The sequence below is a fragment of the Synchiropus splendidus genome, chromosome 17 (genome assembly GCF_027744825.2).
Source record: "Synchiropus splendidus isolate RoL2022-P1 chromosome 17, RoL_Sspl_1.0, whole genome shotgun sequence".
In the NCBI taxonomy this organism is placed as follows: domain Eukaryota; kingdom Metazoa; phylum Chordata; class Actinopteri; order Syngnathiformes; family Callionymidae; genus Synchiropus; species Synchiropus splendidus.
Genome location: NC_071350.1, coordinates 5275409 through 5302114, shown reverse-complemented (window position 1 = coordinate 5302114; position 26706 = coordinate 5275409). Strand labels below are relative to the sequence as shown.

General features: G+C 41.5%; 1 protein-coding gene across 2 annotated transcripts in view; it reads right to left on the bottom strand.

Moving 5' to 3' along the window:
• gabra3 (gamma-aminobutyric acid type A receptor subunit alpha3) overlaps positions 1 to 26706 on the bottom strand; it is a 145525-nt gene that overhangs the window by 67343 nt on the left and 51476 nt on the right. For both annotated transcript variants that reach the window (XM_053846772.1, XM_053846773.1), the window contains exon 3: positions 457 to 578. In XM_053846772.1, coding sequence (XP_053702747.1) covers positions 457 to 578 — 122 coding nt within the window. The remainder of the gene's footprint in view (positions 1 to 456; positions 579 to 26706) is intronic.

Sequence of the window (26706 nt, the reverse complement as noted above, 5' to 3'; positions counted from 1 at the left end):
TGTTGACTTGTCTTAAAGAACTCAACCCCATTTGAGAACACCCATTTTTGTCTTCATCTCTGTTTTTATTGAACCATTTACTCTTGGTCGACATGGTCTGAATAAGTCCTTTGTTCACCTCAACCAGCTCTTGCTCTGCAAGGTAGCTATGGTGTTTGACCCTGTTATGAGGATTCTATTGATTTTTTTTTGTTTTGTACACAAAGAATGAAAACACAGTAGTTCCTCTTTCTAGATATGCCTTAGTTGACTGGACGTCTGTGACCCTTTAAGGAAGTGAGTGGAAACAGACATCCCAGCAATAGGTTTAGGAGTGTCAGAACCACAAGAACTCTATAGATCAAAAGAGTTAAGTCTGACAAAAATATATTTTATCCAGGTGTTTTTCATTTCATGAGTAGTGCTAGTGCAATGTAAACCATTATCACTCCTACAACTTTTCTCTGTGACACTTACCTCCCAGTCCAGGACGTAGTCGGTTGTCATATCCATCCAGAAGTCGGTCTAGAATTCGGGTGAAAATAGTAATGTTGTCTTTGCCGTCATCGGGAAGTGGTTCTCTGTGTCCAACAACTGCCCTGCAGATGAACGAGAGAGGAAGGAGTCATTTTAATGAGACCATTTGCACAGTGACGCCTGTGGCACACAGCGGGACCACATCCTGCTGTTTGTCCATAATGAGGCAGGTTGATCACAGATGATTCATGAGCACTGGCTACGTATTTTTAGTTACCACATCCATGCAAATCGTTTCTCTTACAAAAGCGCACCATCTTTTTGTTCATTTGACTATGTAGTGATAAGAACAGTTTAGACTGGGGGAACACATGAATACTTGCTTGTTCACTGTTAATAGTCATAATTAAGGTGTTGTTTCACGTGATCTTTTGGTGACCATACCAGGGCAAAAAATACACACAAAAACAAGTACTTTATAATGACTCATTTCAGGTACCTTTTTGCCTGAAAGTTCACCTCAAACAGGTTGAAATGGACTGCAATACCCACGGTTTTCATAGGAAAAGCCAGCTGCATTGTATATTTTGTAGTGTTGACTTGTTTTAAATGAGTCACAACACCCATTTCATAATATGGTCATTATTTAGTATTTAAAATGTTACTTTTTGCAACTGTGAATTTTGCTACACGTTCCCTAATCTACAGTGTAACCACAAGAACATAGATATCCAGCATGGCTTTTTGGATTGGTGTTCGCAGCGTGGGAACATCACAGTCTATTCCTCTTTGTCGATGGCTATTAATTCATATGACCCACCACCATCCCCTGCAGGACATTATTATGATAAGATGACAATACCATCATACAGTGGGCGGAGCAGCGGTGAGCTAATGGGTACTACATTTCATTAAACTGAAATCCCCCGGGATGCGATCGGTAATAACCAGGAAATCCCTGTCAACATGCTCTCTGTACCCTAATGCAGCATGACATGCTTCTTACACACTTGGACTTGCATGATGGCAAGGAAGGCACCACAACATGGTCTCTGCCTCCTTCGCACTGCTTCAACAGTGATAACTGCTAGTCCTCCCACACCATGAGGATATTATTTGCATACATCTACTGTCACATCAAGTCAAATATGATCAATGGTATTCACAGCATTTTACACTGGAAGGTCTTCTTCAAGGTTTTCACAATGCAGATGATGACATGAATAATGGCACGGATGCAGAATTAGCCGCAAGGTCGTGCGATTTTATTTATACATTTAATGGGATAAGAATATAAAATGTAAAAATTCAGGTCAGGTCAATGAAGGCTGCTCAGTCAACCACAGGACTGTATGGCGGTGGGACTTTCAAGAGATACATCGCAACTCTATTTGCTGCAACACATTTAGTCTTTGCAACAGGATGAATTCACCTTAACCTCTTAGGTCGCCCCGTCCACATACCTGGAGACTACATGTTTGCCTTTCAGCACCTTGCTACTTCTTAAAAAAATGTTCATCGACTGGCATCATGTAGAGACGCTGCGCGCACTACCTTGTCGGGATACAACATTACAACCATTACAGTGAAAAAAAGATGAAATGAAGCAAAGCGCACACAAACACATGAGACAACAACTCCTCAAATTCTAATTGTGAGAATGAATTGAGCATAGACACAGTAGCATCTCCAGCTTTATATGATATGGTTATCTGACATATTTTAGACACAATACATTATTTATATTATAGCATAATAAAGAGAACACCATAAATTATTGTCCACAAACAAGAACATTATTTATGTAAAGACAACTTTCCTGACAAGAGCAAGTTTACTTATCACTCCTTTCATGTATTTCCTATCCCAAATTGAATAAAACAAAACTGAAGAAACGCTCGGGTGTGTGCAGGGTAAACCATGGTTTCAATAATCCAAAGGGCCTTGATTTCAACAGGGTGGTAGTTGAGACCATCCAGCCAGATACCGAATCGAGGCTAAGCCCAGAGGATGCAGAGACCAAGCACAAGAACAAGTCTTTGAGAGCCCACAACTGGGGACCAAACTGACTAGTTGTATTTTTTACTGCAACAGAAGGAGACTTTCTTTTTTTTCAAAATCCATCAAGAAGTGTTGAAATGATTTCACTGGAGCATTGGACTGATTCACTGGAGCACACTGAGTATATGTTAACAGGAAGTGATCGTTGCACATACACTGTTTAAAGTGGGAGTCACATTCAACAGGTCGCCAGTCAATCGCAGTGCACAGAGACAGACAGGCTCTCCCACACACCGGACTCTCCGAATAACTACAGTCAATGTGCTCATGATAACAGATGAATAAAACAAATCACAATTTGTCTGGTCAATGTTCTGTTTATTATAATACTTGCACCATCAATGCCTTAATGAATACAGTCGCTTCTTGTCTGTCATAGAAGTATTATGCTCCCAATTCCATTTTTCTATTTTCCGATTAGGTGAATTGCTTTGGGTCGCATGAGAAGTGGCGCAATGATCACGGGTGAACGAATACTGTAGTATGTGAGAGAACTCAAGAGTGCATGTGCACGGCTGCAACGCCACTCCAGGCACCATAAATTTGAACCTTGTTTAAGGATTCTGGATCCATGCACTTGCTGAACTAAGACATTATCAGACGCGCTAAACTGAAATGAAGCCTCGTGGCTCCCTCGTGGCTCATGTTCCAGTGATCACCTCTTCTACAACATAATTGGTTTGTGATGCAGAACAAACAATGTTCTATCAAGCAGCTAGGATGGGATTTGCATTTTTAGTTTGGCAAATGGGGAAAATAAAGCAGCACGATATTTGGAAAAAAAATTTACCACTGCTGCTCACAGTCATGAAAATGGAGAGGAATGTGTATATTCAGATGAATAAAGACAAAAATGTATTTTTATGAAGTGTCACATATATAAGAATTTACTTTTAATTCATTAAACACTTTTCTTTTGAGAGAGATTTGGCATCTGCTTTGTGTTTCACAAGTCCGTAACTGTGATTTAACTATTTTAAAAAGAGTTGCGACTACTATTAGTGAGATTAACTTGCACCATGCACCTGAACTTGTGAGGTCCAGAGATTCATTTCAAAACCCTGGCGAACATGTATCCATGTATGTCTTAACAACTTCATTCCGATCTACACCAATTATTTTGGGCGGACGTCAACTGAAGTGTGAGAACATTGTGACCGAGCCAAGCAAGTTTAAGCCCCTATGTGTGTGTACCTGGCTTAGTTTTACTCCTGAGGACCCATTCTTGGAAATACACATACCTGCAGGGACATTTTGCTTTGCTATTGACCTCTGTTTGTTATGAAGATCAAGGCAAGAGAAGATAGTTTCACAGCAAGACAAAGCCTGTCAGCTTTGACTAGGAAGACGCTGAAATGGCATGTGTTGGACTTGGACTTGGACACCCGAATGAGCTTCAATTGCTCCCCACCTGCATTGCTCTTCCTTGCAGAGAAAATCACTCACGGATGGTCCTACTGCTCTCTGCTTGCTCAGACGTGATGGCTCAGTCCTCCACCCTTGAGACACCCAAGGTCAAATCATGAATGTCTGACATCCTTGTGCGCGATCCAAGGCGGATGCTTTCCAGAACCTCCAGTCACATAGGTTTCTTATGAGGTGGTTGCGAAGGCCGAACTGGAAGAAATGCATCCCTATGGACATTGCCTAGGTGTGAACCAATAGCAAAGGCTGTTATCGAGCGACTTGCAAATAGTTACGTGAACATAACTTTAGTTCTATGAATATATGCAAATGCCTTGTAACAGATGACCCAGAAGGCTGATGCAAAAAAAAAAAAAAAAAAAAAAAGATACATGGTTACAGAAAATACAGAAAATTACATGGTTAAAAAACAACAATGTAGGGAAATGAGAAACACTATCCACAAGAAAAACAGGAAATGTTCTACTTACAGAGTTGTGTTAAAAATGCTGAAAAACCTTTGTGTATACATGCATGAATTAAATCAGTAGTGTCAATCTAATTGTATGTTTTGGAGAAATTTGCAGCATATGTAGTGCTTTTTTTCTGAGCACATCTCAGTAGGAGTTTGCACAGCACACACCCCTAGTCTGAATAAAGAGCTTTACATAATAAAAGCAATGCATTGCCATGCAAACAGAAGTGCTCTATAAATATTACTCATTTAAATATTGTAAAATATTGAGCTGGCTTAAGAAAGCAAATAGAAGTGGGAGGAAAAGTAAACCATCTCTTTGTAAATATATATATATATATATTTTAATATTGTTTAGGGTTTGACCTGATTTTGCTGCAATTTAGGCAAGTTCTGTGTTTGCTCATGAAAAATTGCTTCTAATGTTTTCCCTGCTGATGTCAGAGCTTCTCTAATGTGCACCGCAGAGAATCAGCCTTCTCAAACTGCGCTTACAATTTGCAGCTCATTGAGCAAAGCACAGTTTGATATGCCCGCATCCTCAAATGAATACGTATTAACATTTGGGGGTAAAAACGTACACCAAGAATAAGAAATCAGAAAGTGGCTGAGACTGTTTGACTGTTTGCTGCCCAAAATAGCAAAAACACAAACACATCTGGGAGTTGAATCCAATGAGTAACGTGGCACTTAGCATGAATCATATATTAAAACAAAAAGCCTTTGTCGCCTCTCGGAAAGCTGCAGTGAAAATGCAAAATTAATGAGAAGGCAAGTCCCAAGAAACGATGGTAGCAAGCGCTGGAGAACTCAACTTGACAAAAACAAAGCAGTTGTGTTTTACTGAAAAAAAAAAAAATCAGGCTCTACACTGAGAAGTGACTTTTTAATTCATGCACTGAAACAGTCACAAGAAAAAAAAACAAACAAGCAGAGCAGTTGAGTGTATGTTTGTCCTGAACGCAGCACGGCACACCCAGCTCTGCCTCTCTCCCGAAGACTAATCTTCCTGTATGTCTACCTGGCTAGTATGAGTTGTCAGGATGAATCAGAGGAGACGACGCCAGAAGGTGGGTTCCTTCCCAGAAAGCTGGCCAGTGTTGTACTGAGAAATGGGGAAACATCTTTCAACCAAAAGGTGGGTGGGTATATTATTTAAATGCAGTGGCTTGTGATCATGAAAATCTGACTCTGATTTTGCTTCAGATTATTTTCGTCACAGCCTCGAGGTAAGAAATGAGGAAAGGAACCGCAGCGACTGAGGATGCAAGATGTTTGTGATTGGGGTTTCCTTCATTGCTGCACCTGCAGGAGCCTAGAGCTCCTTTTATCAGCATGACCTGCAGACCTTTAATGTGGGAGTGAACCTGGATGCTTCACAGGACTTTTATGTTTCAGCTGCTCCTGTAAGGACTTTTTTTGAAACATTTTTTTCTATTGTTGCGATCAAAATGCATAATTTACCTCATATTTTCAAAAATAAATGAGGTGAAAGTTGCAATCATTTATGGTTCTGGTAAAACATGAGGGAAATAAGGAGCTTTGTAAATAGCTTACAGAAAACTAGTTTCAGTATTTTGCCTAGAAACGCTCCAGTGTCCAAAGATTATAACAAAATATGCTTTATTTGCAAATATCTATGAGGAAACAGACTCACAAAATAAATAAATGAACGTGAACATTTTTTATTATCATATTCCTTGAGCAGTTTTCAGGCTGAGCATGTCGTGAGCGATTGTTGTTTCGTTCTGGAGCTTCTCACAAGGGCGAAAACTGATGTTTGGATGGGGAGGGTGGGGGATGTACTGGATGAACTGGTGATAAGTTCCACAGGGTTGGGATGAATAGTGTCAGAAATTCCATGGACAGAGGTGGATCAAGCGACCTGCCAAGTTTGTTTACGTGCTCCCTGTACTGTATAGTGTTTGGGTGACTAGTGAGTTCCGCTTAGCTTTTGTTCCATCTATCATACATTTAAATAACCAGAATTTGGACATTCTCAATGTGGCTCTCATACTTCAAAAATACCCTCAAAAAGTAACTTAGTTACTTTACTGATGACTTGAATTTAAAAGTAACTAACTTAGATTACAAGTTACTTCTCAAGTTACATTTGGCAGAGTTTTTGGGATGACTCCCTCCAGGAAATTTACATTTCCAGCAGCAATAGAGGCAAGAAAGGGCATGCAGTCAGGAAGAGCATCACACAGAGAATAAATAATAATAATATATATAAATAATAATATATAATAATAATAATAATAATAATAACAACAACATAAAAATAAAATAGAAAAATAAAAAAAATAAATTAAACTAGATTAAAATAGGTTATTGCGCCAGAGAGACGGTTATTGCACATTGAACAAGTGTCCATTACTATGTAGTGTAGTGTACCCTGCTACTTCCTCCCTCCAAGTGAGGAGTTGTAGAGTACGATGGCACAAGACAAAAGTATAGTAAGTCTCAGAGTGTCATGTCTCCTACCTGGAGGCAGTAGTTGCACTTAAGTGGCTGCTGTTACTCGCCTCTACGCTCCGTCGTGACAGAGGATCATTTTATTTCTGACTTTCGAGAGAAAATGCAACATCAGTACATCACATCAGTACCGTTTGTTCCTGCACTACAGAAAAAATAATCTATAAAAGTCTAAAAAATAAGTGTCGTTTAACTTGACCTATCAAAAGAATTTAAAAAAACTGATACATAGATTTTTGAGTCTGCACTTTCGATTAATACTGTCATCTGTACCAGACACTATTTCAAAGAAGAGGCTGCATTTTAAGCTAGAAACGTGCATTTCTCTCCTCACGCCTGTTATTTACTGCCGTGTAACCGGCAGCTTGAGCTGTCCGCGTGTTGAAAACGTGACTGACATGTCCCGCACATGACGTCATGCCCAAAGACGCAGTTGTAGAAAGCGAATGGTAATATTTCGCTTCTCGACAATGGCAACAATAGTAATGCAAGGTGACTTAGATAAGTGACTTCAATTTGATTACTTTGTTTGAAATAGTTACTGACAAAGGTTGTGATATAAGAGTAGCACATTACTAAGTAACGCACTACTGGCATCGCTGGTGTTACGTCAGACCAACAGTCACTTGTGTGTGCACATTGTCAGATTGTCACTGTAAATCTCGCCTGAAACCTTTGTCAATCATTTCATGGAATCTTCAATTTATGGAGTGAAATCAGCAGCAGTGGCGGTCAAAACAACTGTATAGGAAAACTCTGAATAGTTAATGACTCCCGTGCTGCCTATCATTCCTGTAGTCTCTGTGAAGTCGAAATCGTGGTTGTCAGTTAAAAGTGAATTTTGTGTATTTGATCATGAGATGAGTGATATGATCGATGCTGTCTGAAGCTGCTCTGGAAACTGTCAGCCTCGATTCTAGTAATATATTCTGGATGGATATATGAGGAAAATGAAAACACAAAACATTAAAAAACATGAAGTCTGTTGAAGACTTTAATTGTGATCACAACGATAAACGTATTGTTGTGCGAAGTGACAAACAAGGCCATTATACCACAATGTACATTATTGGTACAGTAATTCGATTGTGCTTACCAACATATTGAATGACAATGACACACGTTTTTATTTGAGCATCTAAGCCTGTCCTTTTGTTATGCCATCAAAAGTTTATTCTGTTCTTCTGATGGGTAGAGAAATCATGAACCATATCTTTGACACTGCAAAATTCAGCTTCCAATGAGCCAGTTTAAAACAGTAGTTCTAATGGACAAAAAGGTCTGAGGGGTCTGTTTCACCAGACATAGCTTTCAGCAGTGATGCTAAAAAGAGGGCCGTCACCTTTTCATTCAAAAGTAAACACGCTGTTGACTGTTGGTTCACCAAATCTCCAAAAGAATTGTGTTTGAGATTCTCTTCACCCACATTGAAATTATCAGTGGGCACTTTTCCCTGAAGGAGACACTGAATTGAATCTTCTCTCTGCAATTTTAGAAGTTAAAAATTGACCATGTTTCATATAGCTCATCTTTCTAACTACTTTGTTTGATTTCCCTCCAACACAGCGGCATTCGTTACATGGAAAAAAGCAGACTGTCTCCCTTTATATCCACCAAGAGAACTCAAACATAAGCTCGCAGGTTTGCGTGGTTAAGTGTTGTGTTCTGAGGCGTCTTTGCCTCAAGAACCAACACCGTGATCAAATGCAAATTTCACTTTCAATGTGACTTTTCCCAGCCGTGGCGAGTCTGGATGTGATCCAAGGGCGTCCTCTTATGTCGCTGCTCACAGACCTCGCAGCATCACAAATTTCTCTGTTTGTGTTGTATTATCCAGCCAGGCAAAGGGAACTAATGTGTGTGGGCCGAGCGGGCTAAGTTAGTGGAACGGGCATGGGCCGAGTGAGCGAACTGGCTCTGGTCCAAGGTTGCTGCGCTGAACTAATCTTGACAGGTGAGGGATTACAGACTTGGCCAGGGAAGAGCGGTGGGCACTTGAGAGCGCGCTGGCTGCCATGAGGAAGCTGTTTGGGTGGCAGTGTGTTAGATCCAGACACCTCATCAGCTTACAGAGCAAATCGTCTTTAATGATGATGAGTTTAAGAGCGCAGCAGAGTGTGGATGTGTGGACTGTGAATCTTTTAAAATTCAAAGGCGAAACTGAGTTAATGGACTGAAATAAAGACGGTGATGCAGTTTAAAAAAAAAAAAGGGGCAAAAGAAATGCACCAGAACTAAAAACAACAAATGATAGCAAAATGAAGCCGAGACATATGGAGGTTGTCGGACACAATAATGACATATCACACACACACAACTTGCCGATCAATGTGGAAAACAACTTGTTTGTGATGACATTTTATGAAAGAAAATGAGACTCAATGACTTCAACAATGATTTCTAAGCATTTGGTCTGAAACTTTTGCTGACTGCTGAGGTCAACTGACGGTCAATAGCGGGCATCTGTCCTTAAGGCTGCTCTAGGAGATAGATTTGACACATCAAACTGACTTCTCCCATGAAAACTGTTGAAGGATCAAGGGCTGAGGCTGAGGTTCAGTTAGTTGATCTACTGGACGGCTAATTAACTAAGCAGTCAATAACATATCTAGGCATATTTGACTTGGGCTTTGGACTTTAAATAGACAAGATGGTGGGATTGTGGGAAAATGTACATCTCACTCATTGATTTTTTTTTTTTTGGAGCTACACCCACTTGCCGCAGAGAAGCACTAAAGGATCTGATTCAACTATATATCACAGATCATTCTACATTCATGCCATTTACTTTCTTACTTTTTCATATTTTTACCATGTTTTTATGAATCCTAACTGTCTCTCTCGGTTTAGAATATTATAAAGTATTTTTTTTAATTGTCAATACATCTAAAAACACAGTCTTCCTGTTGACATGAAGAGTGGCAAAAGCATAGACTATGTACCAAATACTTTTTGCTTCAGCACAGTCTTGATTTGATAAATGCTTTCCTCCAAGCATGAATTGACAAATGAGTTAACCTTTCCAAACCAACTAATCCTCCTCCTCCAGATCCCTCCAACACATTCACTGTGACAACCAACAACATATCGATGAGCGACACACTATGCAGCACATTGTCTGGCACCATGCGTCATTCAAAGCCTTCACAGTTTGACTGATTTCTCATTCTTGGCTCCTTTTATTCGATCTTCCTCTCGTCTGTATGGAGCAGATAATAGGCACAAGAGAAAGCCTAAAGAGGAGGCTGTAATTGCTGCTATCGTTTTGTAGCTTTAGCTCCGGGGACAAGTGCCCTCCTTCATCTACCAGCGAATGCCTCACTCCTGCTCACTTCCACTCCAGTTTACGGAAGTGTTGACCTAAAAACACACCGTATTTTGATGAGCTTTAGTGGAAAGAGAATTTAGAGAGTTGAATTAAGTTTAATAAAGTGTGTGGTTAAAAAAACAATTGAATTCCTTGACTAGGAGTCGATCTTGGGGTCTGTGGGGTCAGAAACACTGAACTCCAGCCGCTGGAGCACCAGTGACATCGTGACCCGAGCAGTGAAAACTCCTCCCGATCCTTTCTTTTACAGATTCGACTGTATGCTGTGTTTTCCACGAACAGGTTGCAGGAGCGGCAGCAAGCCACACAACTGGGTGACGATGATTTCAAAACCTCTGTTAATCCATTTGGGACTCCATAACTTTACCAAAACACAATATGTGGTTATAAAATGCGAACATTACGCAGAGAAACTATGTTGTTTGTGCCTGCAAAATGGAAGTCGACAGCATGGTGCTGGTCTAAAAAAATAGAACAATCCTGCAAGAAAATCATGATGACTAAGTGGCTGGAACACAACCACCGCTTGCAGATAAAAAGTTCAAGTTGTGCATTTTGTAAGACCAGACCAGGTGAAGACAGCAGCAGACAAATGTACCCCTCGGGATTAAAAGCTAGCCTTTTCATTGTCATCAAAAACAAACCAACTAAACCAAGAGCGCCATCTAGTGGCCTCCAAAGATTAGGACACTGTTTCATCAACCTTGAAATGCTGTATCATGATACCTCATCTACTCATCACTACTCAGGAGGGCATCTGGGCGTCAGCAAAACATGAAAAAAATGGTCAGATGGCACCATATACCAGCGTAATCTGGTGGCCAAGCTACGGTCGAGAATCGGTCATCCATTTTTTCAGGTTTTGCAGACGCTTGCAAACGCCCAGACACCCTCCTTGCTAAAAGCCTGTCAAGGATTGTGTTTCTTTCGAAGCTACACGCAGCACTGCTTCAAGATTTGAGTGGAACTAACAAATTGGCAAATTTTCATGAAAAAACACAATTTTTTGATGTTATTCGTGTTTCACTGTGAGAGCCAAACGGAAATCCCAGCATGGGCTGCAGCACTGCACAATATGAAACTGGAAGCACAGCACAGCACTTGGCCTGGAGTGTAGACAACTGCAGCTCACGATCGTGGCTTCAACTGTGCTTCTGACACAAGCATCCATGCCATCAACATTCGCATGGCCTCTCAAAACGTGCGACATCTGTGTGATGCACCTGCACATTTGAGAGCAGTGTTGCGCTCTCGCCAGCCTGAGGCATCGCTGCGCAATAATCACGCGGTCTAATCAGCATCTTGATATGGCACACCTGTGAGGAGAAGCGCTCACTAACACAGAGAGATTTGGGAACAATATCCGAGAGAAAATGGATGTTTGAGCTCAGCTCATGACAAATGGGATATAAACCAGCTCCCTTGCTTAAAGCAGATCAAAATATTGAATGGTTGCTCAACAGCACCAGCGGCAGTGGCACAGCATCAGAGAAACCCTTGGGGCAGAAGAAAGCGGCGCAGGCCGATGTTTCTCTTTGGCCCACTGATCAGCATCACAAGTGGAAGACTGGAGACTGTGTTTAACAGGGCAAGGCACGGAAACAAACAGAAGACCTTAACTTCCAGCTGGTAGGAGACACTCTGTTCTGTACACTGGATTATTGCGACGAAAAACAAAACAAAGATGTTGTCGTTGGCATTTTGCAGAAGTGAACTCTGTAATTTTGACGTTTTGATGCGCACATAAAAAAAAAGAAAAGAAAACGCTCATTGCTTCAGACTCCACTCCAACACAAGGCAAATCCATGCTAGAATCAAAGAAATGTGTTCGCAGTACTTTTAAATCTCTTGTATAAATCGCCCAAAGCTTTTTTTAGCCGCTAACTCGATTTTCATTCAATACACACACCAAGCGCCTTCCTCCCACACAGTCTCAAATTCCCCAGCCAATCGCAGTGAAAGCCTCTGCCTTACTTGATCTTGATTTAACAGTTTTTGCCTCCCATGTTGTCCTTGATCTTTAAACTCGCTCTAATTCACTGTCATGCCAACCAGGGCCACAGAGGGGGCACGGAAACACAGCCTCACATCGCTTCTGACAGCAAAGAAACAGCTGACCAGTCATGAGATACAACACTGCCAAACGCTAAAAAAAAAAAAAAGATGGCAGTTGATGTAAACCGCTAGCGTGGGTTCGATTTTTCTCCAGTGGTGTTGATATGCACTGCGTTACTTACAGCAGCAGGAAATTATCAAGCACCGAGACAAGATAGTAAACCTGCTCCATCGCTACATGTGACACCAAGCAGGTCTCAGAGTAGCAGACCCTGCCCCCCGCTGTCACTGATATCCACGGAAACTGTGACAGTGTAATCACCTGCATCAGCAGCAATGAAGTGATCATTTATAACGGCGAGCAGCCGCTGCAGCTCTCCGTGCTGTGAAAGCCTGCACGCCCCGACTGCAGTGAAATATGTGCTTATTTTTCCTGGATGATAGCGAGTCGACGACGTCGTATGTAAAGTAGTTTTCTGTGAGGAGCACTAGATTAAAAATCATTTGAGCCGTAGGGAGCTTGACATTTTCCTGTTCGACTTTTCAAGGTATGGAGTATCACTGCGGCAGCAGGAGAGGGGCAAAGGCTGGTCGTAATCATTGCACACATTAATAGTGGAAACAACCAACCTGTCATGGTCTGATCTGAGTTACCCTCAGGGCAGAGAGGTGGGAGAGTGCGACAGTAAACTGTTAATTATATGAGAACAGAGATGTCAGTCTTTTTTTTTTTTTTATTCCAAGCTCTTGTGGATCACATAGAGTTGCAGGCTTCAAATATACATATTGACTGCTATACTGGTATAGTCTGTAAACTGTCTGTGGTTGTGATGGAAGATAACGTGGAGGAGGGAAGGACGACTGCTCTCCCTTTTTTCTCATTACTTTTTTCCTCGACAGAAATGGTATCCTCTCAACACTTTCCAATTCAGCAACACATGCTCTTTCTTCCCATCACTGATCTCTCTGCTTGTTTCCACTTGATTTATCACAATCTTCTATTGTCTTTGCTGACAGAAGCAGAAGTTCCTGCCTGTCTAAGAGGTACGCCTTCCACATACTGCAAGCCTCGAAAGATGCCTAAAATCTGAGCACACTGCATTTGACTTCGACTGAAGAAAATAAATTGCTTTATGAAAAGGGATGTAAATCAGTGGCGTTTCATAAACAGATACTGAATAGGTTGAGCCTTTGTTCAGGATTCACATGGATCACAAGCGACTGACTGACTGATACACACAACACAAAGGACGCAGACACAAGCTTGCACACACCTCCACATAAACAGTCTTCAGGAAACGGAATAAGTGGCTGACATTATTAGAAATTTTCTTCTCTCTGCTCCTTTTCAATCTCTGAGAAACGTAAGATGAAAATTGACTGCACTATGTGTAGTGTATCAAAAGCAATGTTGGATAATGTATAGACATGCAAATGTTAAATGTCATTAAACTGTATTAGAGAACAGGAAAAAAGTAGGGATGTCCGATCAGGATTTTTGCTGCAGATCACTTGGATTGACAATGAATTTCAAAATGATGAGACCTTGTATGTACATGCTGTGAAAACATGAACCATTAAATCATTTTAATTCAGACACGTTTTCATCTACCTTTTCAAGGAGGAAAAAAAAATAGAAAAACCTTGCAGAATGCAGCAACTATTCTGTCAAAAGGACAGCTGAAAAACATTGAATTCAATGTGAGACGTCGCAGTTTAGTGAATCTCTAGAGACTTTGCAATGTCGGTGAAATATTGACACACTGGCCGCTCGTAGCAGGACAGAGAGCAATGCTGAAGTTTCCCCTCTGGACGTTTCAGATTCAGGTGGCTAAAAAACGCTGCACCTGACTCCAAAACAGCAACGGATCCCGTCGTTTCCGTCTCCGCATAAACAACACCTGAGAAAGGCTGCTATTAATAGTTATTACTTCGGCAATTTGCTGCGCTAACAGCCTGCTGCTGAGGAACCATTGGTCTGACTTTCATGAGCCCGGAAAACTCTCGTGCTCCGTCAAGAGCTGACGTTTAAATGGTGTATTTAATTTTAATGTGCTTTGCCTGCACAGCATTTTTCCGTGCATGTGCTGCAGGATGCTAACTTTTCATGACAGATTGAAAAAACCTTCATAGCAGACATGCTTCTGCTGAGTGAGCAGCAGGTAGGGAGGAGCGGACGCATCACAACCAGCGGGGCTTCATCTGTCACACATGATCAGTTGTTGTGATCGGCTACGATAACATTCATGACCTTCCTAAAGCTATGATGAAGACAAAGGACACAAGCGTGTCACCATCCTCATGTCCACCAGACCGATTCTATCCACTGAGGACCATGTTGACGCCAGAAAATCCTTGACGTAGGCAGCCTCATCTCTCCACACGTAGTCCGATGACTTAAAAGTGGATGCAAGTGTGAAAACGATTGAGATTTCGTTTGTTTTGTTTGCTATCCTGCATCCAGTTCCCATTTGTCTCAGTGAGCTTTGCAGAGAACACAGCTGCACTCCGTCAGTTGATCGACCTGCACCTGAGCTGCTGTGGCCTTCAAAACCTCCTGTCTTCCAGCAGCATCTGCCAATCATTGACCACGGTTCCATGCAGAGAGTAGCCCGACTGAGACAACATCATGTTCTACCACTTTACATGTAGCAATGACAGAGCCATACTACAGTAATGTCAGCTCCATGACGAGAGGTGGCGCTCTGACTTCATCAGTCCTTCCAATTCTGGAGGAAGAACACACAAAGCTGACAGGTATTGAGGTACTGTCTCACACTGTTATATAAGAATAGACCGAACTCTGTTCACAGGGATCGTTCTGACTGAACATCTAGATCACCAGAATCAGATTCAGCACTTTGGCCGCACCCGTCGTCACCCAGTGTGGAGCTGTCGTCAATGTCAACGCGCATCTTTCATCAGATATCCGGAGTAAACTCACCAGTTTCTGAATGAAACTAAATATTCACTGTGCTTCCTTTGTATCACAAGAATGCCAGCTCTTCAGCTGGCATTCAGCGTTGTTGCGGGTAATAACGCGGCACATTTCAAGTTTGCTATGTGTTAACCTCAGAGACCGACCAAGACAGAGGAAGTTATAACACACAGTTACACTTCTCGATTGTATATGCTGTTATTATCTTCATGTCTGAGGAGCTGTTTGATTACTTCCGCTCTGTAGCTGTGTATCACTCCGATCAAAGTAGATCTACTCAGCTTAGTTGAGCTATTAACAGCATTATCCGGAAAAATTCAAATTCCTCTCCCTCAGTCACATTGTTTACATGCATTTTAAAAGTCAGAACTCAGCCGGACTACCACTATAACGTTGGTTTTCCGGGCAGACTTGGAACTGTGGTCATTGCTTTTCCCAGACAGTAAGACCTTCAGGTTCCTTCCTCATTCTGCGCTCATTTTCGTACATGTGTATCTTTGTGGTGTTTTCCTGTTTTCTTTCTTTGGCTATAGTGTGTGATTCATGACCACCACTTATCTTTCTTTTCAGGTTCTCCCCTTCCCATTCTCATTTCATGTTTGCTGGTTGGATTAATATAGCGTTTTGGATACTTATACTGTCTTTATCACCTTGTTTTGTGAGCGGAAACACTCTTTAAATTATCCTGTGGATTACTTGGTTTTGTGAACAGAGTTTTGGACTGTTTACATTAAACCAATTTTTTCTTTTCCATTGTGTTGCAGCTCTTAAGTATTGTTGTGTTCTGCCTCCCATGTGCCACAGCGAAAACCTCCTTTCACTTGATAAAATTCTAAATCAGTCAGCTTCAATTTTATTTCCTGACATTTGTGTCTCTCCTACACTGCCACGCTGCACCTTACGGTACTCATGGACTTGGATGTGAACAGACATGTCAAATTTGCCTATGAAGTTACAGCAACAGCTTTGAATTAGCGCTCAGAAACTAGTACCTTTGTAGCTTGTTTGGCAGCTATTCTCACTGGGAAGATATGGACGAGCATAAATCAGTACATGGATATTAGACAGAAATCTTTTTTTAAGCTACTGAACAACAAAAGCAGCTAGAAGAATCATTGGCAGCGGGAATATTTGATGTCTCCTGCAGATTGTCATGCAGTGCAAGGTCATTCCATTACCACTTCTCTGTTGTTCCCCATGGATCCTACACTATTGATGATACTAAACACACAGCTTTGGAGCACAAATGTGACGGCAGATGGAGCAGGATTGGCCTCTGCAGCGAAAGTGTGTCAGCCATGGCCGTCTGATCTGCCTGCCAACCACACTGCAGTATTAAGGACTTTCAGATGACCTTCTGTACGGAGCCACATCATCTCTCTCCGTCAAAAGGTGGCGTGACGCAATAGTGCCATGGACAGGAATTGAATTCCGAAGCCAAAAAACAATTCCATTGCAGCACAAAAACTACATATAGTTCATGGTGAAGGAGAAATGGAATTAGAGATGCAGAAAAAAAACACTGCATGACATTTTTTTCTTTTCAAGTGCAGACACTTTAGACAACATCAGTCATGCACCAGATCACAGAGAAACTAAGTCACTCTTGTTGGGAACAATCATAAAAAAATAGTTTGCTCAGGATTTAGCTGATGTGTTTGAATGTTCCCTCTTTTGTTGCTCACCCAACAAATGGCCAAGATAGACACACAGATAAATTGTGAGGATATGCTCCGATGTGTGTTCAAGATTTGTTTGCTGAGATTTATCCAGTAAGTCTTTCAAAGGGCCCTATTGAACTTTTCCCCCCAACATTACTCACATAATAATAGAGTAGCTTTGCACTTTCCCTTCCAGCTCTCAGTTTGTTGCAATGTGGCGTGTCAACTCAAAGATCCTTTGCGAGAAACTCAACAAGCTTTCGTGCTGTCAGTTCAATTACAAAATCAGAACTGTCGGCAACAGAAATCTGCAAAGCGTAACATTTTGTGTAGGTGCCATGTTTATATTTAAATGTATAATACTTGGAAATAATACTTGGAAACATCATTCATTCACACTTCAGTGTATGTTATGATGACATGTCAGCTTGCTAGAGGCGCATCAGGTTTAAAAACAGCTGGAACTTGCGCATTTCTGCTTCTTCTCTGTGAGTGGGAAGAGAAGCACAGCTCTGCCGTGACTCCTGGGGTGATGAACGAGTGAAGGCATCAACATAGATCTATAGTGCATAGACAGAATGTGACCAAATCCATTTAATCTCCTCACGTTGGTAGATCGCCAACACATTCATCACATGGCCAACCTCTACCTCCGGACAAATGAGGTGAAACTGCATCATTTACTACAGCACACTGGTTGAAAAACGCTACAGTATGCAATTCAATGTCCTGCACTTACTGCAGAACATGTGTTGTGACTCTTCATTTTATAACCATGAACCAATTAGCATGTAAAAGCAAATTTATTTTAGCATCAAGGGGCATTACTACCTCATATTGTTGCATAAAGAGAACGGATGGCTTCCTACCGCACTGACAGACAATATTTCATTCTTATTTTGTTGCTTTTTACACAGCAAAACCACTGCGTCTGACTCTGTGAATCTTCTAAACTCACTAATACGTGTCCCGTGGTAGGATTAGTATGTTCTGTTGTGGTATACTGATGAGATTCAAGTGAGCATTTAAGTTCATATCTTGAACACTCAATAGCTCACTTCACCCCACAGTTCATGTGTGTATTATTCCGGAGTAGACGCACTCCTCCCTGTCTGCCAACACAAATACCTGTTGGCCGTACATCACTGGTGAGCGACTGCTTGAATGTAGATCTGGCCTTCAATATTGCTGCCACCAATGCATAAAAAGCAGAAACAGATTACAGAGTCAGGGCATGGTGTTGCCAAGAAACTCTATTTCAGAAAATACAAATACTAAAACAGGAATAATGAGTTTGGGAGTGAGCTCAGTGAGCTGTTAAACCAGGATAAACAACATTCCCTGTGGAAGGCTTGTGATCACTCCCATGATGCCTCACAGGCAACATGCTGTTGTGTCTTCACTGCATTGCGCTTCGATTCTTAAGTTGTCTTTCTTTTTTTTGTTTGTCAACTCACATGTGCCACCAAAAAAAAGCTGGCTGCTAATTCCTGCGAAATTATGTCGCACTCCGCCGATAAAAAAAACTATGTATATATATTGGAACTAGTTCAAGACAACAATTAAATTTGTGTCAGACACTTTGCACAATCCACAGTAATAGAAGAAATGGCTAATGCTCGAGGACCATTGTGTCCCGAAATGTCAAAAATATGGGAACATTTCACAGTGTATAAAGATAAAAGGGAGGTGCATCATTTGCCAAACCCAACATTCACACCAAATTTTGAGCAACCATAATTTAATTCAAAGTTTTAAAATGATATTTAGCAGTAAGTGTTGACAACCATATACCATATTTTCCATATAATACACTTCTTTTTTCAACGTTTCACAGGTCATATGACTAATGCTGTGGTGCGACTTAAATATGATTTCACATGATAGTCTTGATTCTGTCACAGATGGTCGTGCTCCGTGCCAGAAATCTTCAGTGTCACAACTAGGAAAACACAACACAAGCCACGTAATATATTGACGTTGGAAAACCGGTGGACGAAAAAAGGCAGACTTCATCGTGGCATGTTGATGCATACACATAGGTGTTTCAATGGACTATAAGAACGTTTTGCTTCCTGTGTAGCGTTCCAGTGTGTGGATCGGGTATTGTGCAGGAGCTGCATAGAGCACCATGAGATGAAAATAAAAAACACATTATCGCTCCAGTTGCGGGTGGGCATTGCATGTCGCAGAGCAGGAAGCAGAGAGGTACAGGAATGAATGAGTCGGGGGCTCGCTGGGAGACATGCAGAAGCTCTCTTTACTGAATTGTATTGGATGTCAGGTGCTATTTATAACCCCTCACCTCCTTAGTGATGGAAGTGAAAGTCACCCTGACTAGAACGCTTTAAATAGCAACCTGTTATGTTACTATTCATGAAATGAATGGATGTCATGGCTCCGCTTCCTGGCTCAGAGTCCTGGTTTTGCTTTTTTCCCTCTGTTCCTTTGGCACACAGCTGGAGCCGATTAACCCCTGATGAACTTGAATACATAAACACCTGGGCTCCAGCAGCGTGTGCCAGATCGTTGCTTCTTGTTTGCCAGGTCGTCACCTTTACCACATTGTTTCCTGTCAGTGCTTCTAGTTGCTGTGAGTCTCTTGCTGGTTCCCATGAGTTCGCCTATTTGTCTCCCGTTTCCTGAGTTTTTTGGACTCCTTGTTTTCCCGGTGGTAACTCCCGATTCTCGTGGCTCTCCGTTGTTCGGTTTCTGGTTCTGTGAGCTAGCTAGCTCATTCAACTCCTGGTTCTCATTGTTTCAGTCTCTCATGTTAGCTAGCTCATTTAACTCCTGGTTCTCCTTGTTTCGGTCTCTCATTCTGTCAGCTAGCTTATCTTGGATTTTTCTGTGTTGAACTGTGGTGCCTGAGTTTAGTGTTTGTTTCTTTGTGCTTCCGTGTGCTCCCTGGTTTCCTTTTTAGGAAATTATCAGTACAATTACAAAGTACAATTCTCGGTTTCATTTGTGATTTAAGTTCGTTTTCTCCCGGTTCGGTGATGCTTTCGGTTTGGACTTTTTACTCGTGTTTGTGCACTTCTGTTAGTTTGGTTACTCTGTTTTTTTCATTCTGTGTTTGCTGTTTTTCCCGGTCCGGTGACGCTTTCTGTTGAGTTTCTGTTTGTTTAATTATTAAATATTTGTTACTTGCTCCTGCTTCATTTCCCTTTCCCTTGATTTGTTACAGCCATCCCATGGCTTACCTCAACACCACCAGCGCTAGCGAAAGTTTGCCCCTACAGCTGGTATAAAAGCTAGTATTTTTACTGTCAGCAGTGCAATAAATGTCAAATTCCCCCCCTTTGCTTCTCCGTATTTCACTCGTCTTGCTTCTAGGGTCTTCCATGTTATGACTTTGTGGGAGGACCTTCATGTTATAGCCACAGATTTTGTTCGTCTTCAGACGGAGAAGTAGAACAGGCTTGGCAAATGACGACCTGCTTGAGAAATTTTGCTGATGTTGATGCTCATGTTTCTCACGATCAAATCCTTCATTTGAATTTTCACTGAAAAGTTTCCCAAAATCTGATCGACTGTTGGATGAGACGCTGTCACCCAGTGGAAACCCAGACATATTTCACAAGTGGACATATTTCAGGCCTCTTCACCACTGGACCAGCTTCAAATATGCAAGGACGATCACACCCCACTAAATGAAGGCCCATCATTAGAGACAAATGACATCCACCTTCATTGGGCCTGTAGACAAAGTTGGTGCACTTTAACTAATGTTAACACTCAAGAGGTCATGAGGACAGCCATTATTATTAATGACTGCTTGGCTGAGATGTTTTTAGTGGCTCATTCGGCAGCTTCTCCAAGTTTGTCCTTTCCTCTTCATCAGCATGCAGGGTGACTCCACTTTAAGTAGCAAGTTGTCAGGAGACTTCTTGGTTTACTTCATTGTATTTTATATCTGAGAGAGAAATTCTCTAAGGTATCGCTGTTTTATTCCTTCCTGCTTCCATATTATTCATAATGCCATTTAGTCAAGCCTCTTGTTTCAGAGCGAAGCTCATAGGTGGCACTTATGGCAACACAATTCAGACTGCTGAAGAAGTACTGCACTTTTCACAAAGCAGAGGTAATATTTTCTGCCCTTTCCACACCAGAACCTCTGGGGATTCTTAATGGACCTAAATAAGCAGTGTGCTGCCGTGTGACACTCACCTGTGTCTGCCCTCGGCTCCACCTGCCCTTTCTCTCCTGCCACCGGTTTAATCGTTGCATTAACCTTAAAGTAATGTAGGACAGCCACAGAAAACACATTAAACTTTGCGTAACCAGCAGTGGGTGAAAGATAGGGGCCGGATGACGGACGCATACAGGGAAGGGGCGACAACACGACATGCTCATATTGACTTATGACTGACTGACAAAAAAGGTTTTTCGAGTTATACTCCCAACATCTCTCAACCCAGAGGAGGAAAGAGTCAAAGTGAATACAGGGCAACTTCTGTCGAAAAACAGAGTGGTGAAAACTTTAGTTGGATGTGTGTAAAAACAGTGTTCCAGACTACAGTTTCGTGTATAAGTGTATATATGTGAGATGTTCAGGTCCACGGCGCCCAGGAACACAACTGGTAAACCAGAGACACCTAATCCTCCACAGATGCCTGACACTCAGCATAGACACATGCAATCTTCCACATGAATGCAAAAAATTTCAACAGTGGCACAAGACATTGCACTGACACAGCAGACTTTCACGGGCAAGTGAACAATCTCCCTGGGACAAAAAGCAAAAGTAATGTAAGGCAAAAGAGCGAATGGCTCAAGATCCATCTAAGTAAAATTTTAATTCATTGATGAGTTATTTATACTTTTTGTCAGATGTTTTTTGCAAGTTGTTTCCATACACTATAAATTTCACACAGCTGCAAAATTGCCACTGCTAAAGGAGACCACACTTGACCACGTGGACCAGCAGAGTGAACCGTTGTACAGAGGTCAACCTGCAGTAAAGCAGTCTAAATATGGTCAGAATATAGACAACAATGGTGCCCTCAAGTGAAAAACACTGAAAGGTGTGAGAGTGGCCACTTTGTCAGATTCACCGTTCATAATCAAATAACCATTTATATGTTCAGCTCAGGGCTATGGAATCTGCTGCACAACAAAAGTGATATTGACATTGACATATGAGTTTTTTTTAAATATCAAATATTTTACCGCCACATACATGAAATCAAATCACAGCCTGCAAATATAACTGCAAGCATCGCAGCGTGAAAAAAGAAAGCAAGCCTTTGTTGACGACAACTGGAGTGGAACATCTTCAAAGGAAAACTTTGGTTCGTGGATGCTAATCTGCAGTGAGTGGTGTGAGCTCACACCATCTTTCCAGCCTTGGATTCACTTTCAAAAGAGAGTGGGTGGATGTTGCTGGTGGCAAAGACAGTGGGATAAACTGCAATGACTCTACCACTCACACGCAATGAAAAGTTAAATGTGGATCTTGATAAATCGTAAGCGTTGGGGAACATTTGAGGAAATCCATTTGCTTGATTCAAGCGCTCTGGGGAAGTCCATTAATTGGACCCTTTGAAGATCAGTGGACAGATGCCTTCCAATATCGATAGAAAACTGTGACTGTGAGTATTTAGAAGACAGCTCAGTTGTGTTGCTGGGATATTTTCGAATGCTGACGTGATGGCGTCACAGCTCAGCAGTGTTGTGTAACAAACACACACTTGTGACTTAACTGGTGTTATGACTGAAGTCTATTTACAGTACGAAGATCCAAGCATATGTAAGCAGCACGTTGCTGCCCAATGTAAAAAAATAAATAAAATTATAATAATTATGAATAAACTTATTTTATAGAGGTCTACTTGTCACATGGGTAGCTGTCACAGCTTGGTTTACACTGTTCGACCTTTACCATCAGTGCAAGGCAAATAAGAGAAATAGAAATAGATATTTTTCTGTTTGTTTTTTATTATTATTTAAAGGAATACAGTGTAACATATTGTCCGTCCTCATACGAAGCTTTCCAGATCCAGATGAAAGGCAAACTGAAAGAGCAGACTGACTAACCCTGGATAACATTTCCTCAGCTGATTCACGATGTGACATTAGTCACACCCGGTGAACATTTGACTCTCCTTTCTTTTGACTCAGAAAAGATGGTTTCCCCGGTCATTTCATCAGCAAAGTGGCTGAGCCGTGAATACATTATCCGTCTCCAGACCGGTGACTCATTAACCTTGACAATTCCGCCCAAACAGAATGTTATCTGTTGACCTGCACTCGTTTCATAGCGATGACATGCTGTGCCATAGCATGAATTATTCATGTCGCATCGGACGTGAAGGGCTAGTCGAATCACACCAACCTCTCGGCTGATCCATGGCCATGGCGTCCATATAGCGCTCGCACCCTTATAGCTATTGATTATGTGCCATGTTATCCAGCATCTGGACAACTGGATACAAATAAAAAAGACAACAAGATGACCCGACTGTCCACACTTGTTTAGTATCGACCGCGGAGGATGGAACACATCCGAGGTGGTGGTGGAGGGCAGCGATTTTCCGAGAAGCAATAAACACTCCCACTTATTTATGTTTGGGTCAGGGATTATTGGAAATTAGATGTCTTAAAGTAGCGTGAAGGAAATTAGGAAATTCGGGAATGACAGACTCCTATGTTGTGGATTTGTCTGTTGCACATGAATACATCAGGAGAGTCTCCATTCTCCGTTGTAAAGCCGATTTAGGGTCCATAGATTGCATCAGGCCACATCAGCGAGGTAGCATGTCTCAGGAATGACACTGAAACAAAGCTATTCTTTGTGAACCTCCATGTTTTGAGAAGCTTGAGGATTATCCAGTTCAAAAGCCGGAGCTTGCTTGAACAATACATGCATCAAAACACCCTTCTGTGACATCACTGCAAGTCAGTCTGGCACATGGCTGTAGTTCAGTGAAATATCAAGGCAACCCTGAGGAGGAATTCAATAGATGGAAGGCACAAACATAAATACAGGTGACCACGTTCTTGTTCAAGACAGATTTACTAAAGGCCACTAAAAGGCGATTTATTGAGAGAATTTAAGGGTTTGCCTCTTTCAAAGGTGCAACATTTCCTGTATGCTACTGTCAGTGGCCCAGTTTGCAAAAAGCATTATGGGTTGTTTACATGCAATTTGGTGTTTGCTGGCAGGACTAAATGCAAATTCATTTATTGAGCCTCACAAAGTGATTAATCAAGTCTGGAAGCACTTTTGCAGATAAAAACATCCTGCTCACCCATCAGAACAGTGCAAGAAGACTGTCAGGTATGGTTGGCTGTCAGGGACTCCCAGAACTTTAGTGATTTGTATCGAACCAGCCTGTGTTGCCCGAGTGCTGGCAGTGGAGCCAAAGTGGGATGGTGCTAAAAGTGTCAATATGAGAATAAGCAGTAGAAGAACGTATAAATGATAATGGCCAGATACTCATCTGTTTTACCCTTAAAGTCTTTATTGTGTCTTAATGTTTAAAGTCTTTAATGTTTCAGTGGTAGTTCTTACTCTGTGTTGTTGTCAAACAGAGAAGCCCATTCCACTTAGTTGGGTTGATTTTTGTTTCCTCATCCCTTGTTTCTCATCTGAAAATGTTTTCATCGAGATTTGTGACAATCCATCTGATACTGATTTGTTTTATACAGTACAGTGGTACCTCGGTTCTCGACCACAGTCCGTTCCAGATGGCCGTTCGAGAAGGGATTTGTTTGAAATCTGAATCGATTTTTCCCATTGCAATGAATGGAAAAAGAAATAATGCGTTCCAAGCCTTAAAATAGGCTTTTGTAGGAGTGAATGTAGAGTGTCTGCTGCAGGTGCGCTGTTCCTCTATGTGTGTGGCCACTGCATGTGGGAGGGGTTGCCGAGTGAGTGACGTCTCTCCAGAAGTGAAGAGGTGCCCGGTGCGTGTCCAGCTCTGAATGTGCGCCTCATCCCTGTCCCAGCTCCAGCCCACAACCGGACATCAAACCCTGGAGTGTGCGCTCCAGCCTCGGAGGTGTGGAGAGCGAGCACCTCCCCTGTGACACTCTGCCACGGTCCAGTGTGGAGACAGGAAAGGTTTTACACCTCAATATGAAGAAAAAACAGTCAGTAAATGTCGCTAACGGGACACGTCTGCATACAGAGGCTGCGTTATACACAATAACAGAGCGCATCGTGGGTCAGCTGATTGGTACACCTTATGTTTTCTTTAAATGTTTTTTCTTATGTTTTTTAGGAGGGCGTTGGAGTTCTGGATTTTCGTTCGAAATCAGAAGCAAAAAAATCTCAACATTTTAGTTCGAACTCCGATTTGTTCGAAGTCCGGGACGTTCGAAAACCAAGGTTCCACTGTATTTTCATTTATTTTGAAAATTGTAGGAGCAACATCTCAGAATCTCTGAATGAAGCAATACACGCCTAAGTCTAACCCATTAGCACTTTGTTTTGCAACTTAAAGGACCCTACTGTGCAATTTCATCAGTGAGTAATCGCATGCCATTTTGTAATAGAGTAGCTTAGCATCAAGATGAAAATGTAAGTTGTCAACGTTATATCAAGTTGAAGTGAAGGACTCTGTTCGAGTTCCGGTTTCAATTGTTCACAAATATCAATCATAGAAGCATTTAAAGCAGCTCAAACAAATCTGTCTGGCTATTAAAAAAAATAAATAAATAAATGACAAACTAACGTGTTTTGGCAAGGCATTATTGCTGCTGTATTATTTTGTGTTCTTTGTATTAAAACCATTGTTCACTCTTAATCTTGTCGTTCGAGTTTCCTGTTTACTGACAATTGGGTCAGACTCCCTGAGCGTTCATGACAAATAGCGGTAGAGCGGTTTGTCTCGGTGCTGTATTCTTTATTTTTGCAAGTAAATCGCTCAGAAATGACTGAACATTGTTTGTTCACACTGTTTGTATGTTTGCAAAAGCTATAGACAATTCTTAGAACATGGAATTTCATAAAAGGGACCTTAAACATGTGCCTTAAAACCATTGGAATTAGAAGTGTTTCAACTGTTAGTACTGCGAATAACACAGGTGGTATTGGCTATAGTATTCATCACTTATTCAACGTTTCAATTTCAAAGAAATTGGGACAGAACTTTTTGTTCTCCACACCTTACATGAGCTATCAGGTAATTGGCGTGCGAGTGGAAGAGCGAGCAGCGCCGTGTGAGGCTCATGCATAATAGATGTCTGGTGTCTTCTGGGATGGGTTTGATGACAGTCTCCCATCCCCAAATGTTTCATCTATGTCAAGTATGAACAGTCGTTCCCTGCATCACGTGATTCTGACCTTCTTGGCATCATTCTCAATCAGCTCACGGTACTAAAAGGCTTTAGCGAATAAATCATCTTTTTGAAATATAAATATAATATATGAATATTTCTGTACATGTGATATTTTGTTTTGGCAGCTTGGGCTATACATTCAATGAAGGGAATTCTGTTACAATATTCAAAGAAGTTCATTGCAATCCCACTTACTGTATTCATATAAAGCTATATTTTAATCTTAATATCTATAAATACTTGAAAGAAATTGATCTTCTTTATGACTAATGGGTCTCAAGGGTACGGGCGGAGATGAATCCAAGGCATGATGCTTCTTTTACTCTATAGCTATTTGGGAAGCATTTCAAAAAACCCATGTTCCGACCTGTGAGTCACAACAACCAAATGAATCAGAAGCAGATCCTGCACCAGGGTTATGGTTAAATGTGTATTGTTCCTGCCAAAAGACAATGGTTGACATGGTGATCAGAACTTAAAAAAGCTTTGGTGTGTTCTCTGTTCTCATTACTTCAATACCTAAGGGCACTTGTTATTTCTCCACTAAAAGTCTGCCCTGTGT